This window comes from Helianthus annuus, chromosome 8 (assembly GCF_002127325.2).
Source record: "Helianthus annuus cultivar XRQ/B chromosome 8, HanXRQr2.0-SUNRISE, whole genome shotgun sequence".
NCBI classification, from domain to species: domain Eukaryota; kingdom Viridiplantae; phylum Streptophyta; class Magnoliopsida; order Asterales; family Asteraceae; genus Helianthus; species Helianthus annuus.
This window is the reverse complement of record NC_035440.2, coordinates 95,850,240-95,852,901: the sequence shown is the minus strand read 5'-3', so window position 1 is coordinate 95,852,901 and position 2,662 is coordinate 95,850,240. Positions and strand designations below refer to the sequence as shown.

Genomic DNA, 2,662 nt, shown 5'->3' with positions numbered 1-2,662 from the left:
TTATATTTAATGGCTTTTTTAGATTACGATGGTGTGTGCTATTGTAGGTTAAGGCGGTAAATCTAATGGCGTTTTATTTCATGAGATAGCGTTTTGTGTAGAGAAGTCAAAAGACTTTATTACCCTTAATGAAGCGCGCCACAGTAATAAAAGTTATGTTATTTACGAAAACGCCACCGCGTCATCAAGTCCATAGATTGTTGTAATCTGACTATCCATAACCGTTCTCACACTTTTCACCATATATATATATATATATATATATATATATATATAGAGAGAGAGAGAGAGAGAGAAAGTGTAATGTACAAAACCTATTATCATACTTCACGTACGTGACAAGGAGATTTAGACGCGTGGCACGGATTAAGTTTTCTCATTAAGGGCAAATGAGACATTTATCATTCTTGAGGCAGGGTAATTCAGACATTTACGAACATCAAGAAAATAACACGAGTTCGTTATCCCCTGCATCCCGGTAATTACGATTCGAATCAGTTTAAAAAATTTTCCATTTTTCAAAGTATCAAATTAGCGGTTATAGGTGTGCGATTAGGGTTACAATCACTTATTGTTTGAAATGGATCCACAGAGCATTAATGCACGAAGCACAGATGATATTGAAATTGAAGATGATGAAGTCCATGCCATTCATGATGCTGCTGAGCATTTGAGGAATCCGACATCAGACAACAACGTTCTATTAGATGATCAGACCAGTAAGTTGTCAATTAAACGTTTTAATTTGCTAGAAATCAACGTAATTATCGTTGTCTGATGTTTGTATTTTGATCGTTCATCATTATTTGATAATTAGTATTTTGAAATGATTGTGTTATAAATCACGCATGTTTATAAGCTGTATAGTGTAGGAGGCCTGTGTAGTTCCACTAAACATGTGTTATTATTCTAAAGTAAACAGTACTGGCTGGGTTTTTTTTTACCTGCGTTATTATTGAGGTTAACATGCATGATTATTTTCTTTGCCAAGTTATATTTTTGTGGTTCCTAAATGAGTGACGGTGTGTCTTGTTTTAGGGCTCATGTTTATTTTGTCATTTCAAAATGTGCAGAGGAAAGATTGTATATTCCTGAGGTAGCTTCATCATGTGTTTCCGTTATAGGAATGGAATTTAGTTCCATTAAGCAAGCATATGTTTTTTACTAGACATATGCCAAGAAGGCAGGGTTCTCTGCTCGAAAAGGAGGTGAACATCATAGTGGTGGTATTATCAAGACTAAATACTTTGTGTGTTCAAAGGAGGGGCATAAACCACAGGCTGTTGATGATCCTTTTTCGAAGTTGGCTAAGCTGTATAAAAGTAGGAACAGACCGACTATTCGAATCGGGTGTAAAGCAAAAGTTAAGCTTTGTTCGACTGATGGGGTGTTGTATAAGGTTGATAAGTTTGTTCAAGCGCATAATCATTCATTTGTGTGCCCCAAATATATGCATTTATTACCGGCTTATAGGCATCTTTCTGAAACACAAGAAGAGATGATATGGGAGCTTGGTACTTTAAATCTTGGGCAAGTGAAAGCCTTCAATATAATGAGACAAAGATACGGAGGTTTTGAAAATGTTGGCGCAACTAAAGACGACTGCAAGAATTTTAGAGCTAGGATACATAGCTATATAGGAGAGTATAATGCAGATATGGTTATCAGTAGGTTGACCGATAAAATGCAGTTTATGGTTGATTATTCATCTGTACATTCAGTCGATGAAAACAACCGATTAACTGGCCTATTGTAGGATCGTTGTGACGACCAAACGAGTCGTTCAGAAGAGATCTCGTCCAATACGAAAGGCGGAATCAGACGTATCGGAGTTATTTCAGCTAGATACACATTAGAATCACTTTAACTATCTCTTGTATTGATTTCAGAACGTTTTACAAGCTAGAGATACTTCGGCAGAGCTTCGCTACCGAAATCAGGAATGTTACAAATGAAATCTCAAGTCACCTATTTATACTAGATCCAGTCCCCACGAAACTGGCACACCCAGTTCGCATGAACTGGTCAGTTCGTGTGAACTGGCCATTTCATGACTGTTTTGCGTTTTTCTTGAACTACGTGACTTGATCTATCAAACCTATTACAAGACTCGATACAAGACGAAGTCGACAGATATAAGCACCAACAGACTCCCCTTTGGATGTTGACGAAGTCTTCGGTGTCGAGTCTTCAGTATGACAAGTCTTCAATCTTGATCAGTCTTCTCGCTCTCTCCAAAGTGTCTGACACTGTAAGCATCCTTCAATCTTTCTCTTCTTTAATCAGCTTATGTCTTTAACAAAATTCCAGGATTAGAAACTGGCTCTTACATCTTCAGACTCCCCTTTGCTAACAGACTCCCCCTTAAGTTGTTCCAGGATCGCAGTCTGACATAGCTCTCGTTCTAGTATCGTATCCTGGCTCAAACTCTGCTCAGGCTTAGACTCGGGGATCTGCACACATCTCTACCCAAAAGTAAGTTTTATATAACAAATTTAATCTCTGATTAATCACTTGTAATCGAAACATTCAAATTTGACATTTTCATTAATTTGAAACCATTTAATCATTTCGAAATATTTTCTCATTTCAAACAGACTCTCCCAAACCTATTGTTCATCATGTTTAGCACCTGGAATTTTGAAAATCGGCTTTTCAACAT

At 37.1% G+C, this 2,662-nt stretch overlaps 1 protein-coding gene across 1 annotated transcript; it reads left to right on the top strand.

Annotated features, from left to right (window-relative positions):
• Window positions 1–580: 580 nt before the first annotated feature.
• Window positions 581–1,756, top strand: LOC110870358 (protein FAR1-RELATED SEQUENCE 5-like). The gene is made up of 3 exons (XM_022119544.1): window positions 581–719; window positions 1,074–1,096; window positions 1,169–1,756. Exons 1-3 carry the CDS (start codon window positions 581–583, stop codon window positions 1,754–1,756), a joined length of 750 nt encoding a protein of 249 aa, XP_021975236.1.
• The last annotated feature ends 906 nt before the right edge of the window (window positions 1,757–2,662 follow it).

Coding starts and splice junctions, on each gene's coding strand:
- LOC110870358 (XM_022119544.1), top strand. CDS start 581: ATGGATCCACAGAGCATTAATGCACGAAGCACAGATGATATTGAAATT. Junction 720..1,073: donor TCTATTAGATGATCAGACCA/GTAAGTTGTCAA, acceptor CAAAATGTGCAG/AGGAAAGATTGTATATTCCT. Junction 1,097..1,168: donor AAAGATTGTATATTCCTGAG/GTAGCTTCATCA, acceptor GTTTTTTACTAG/ACATATGCCAAGAAGGCAGG.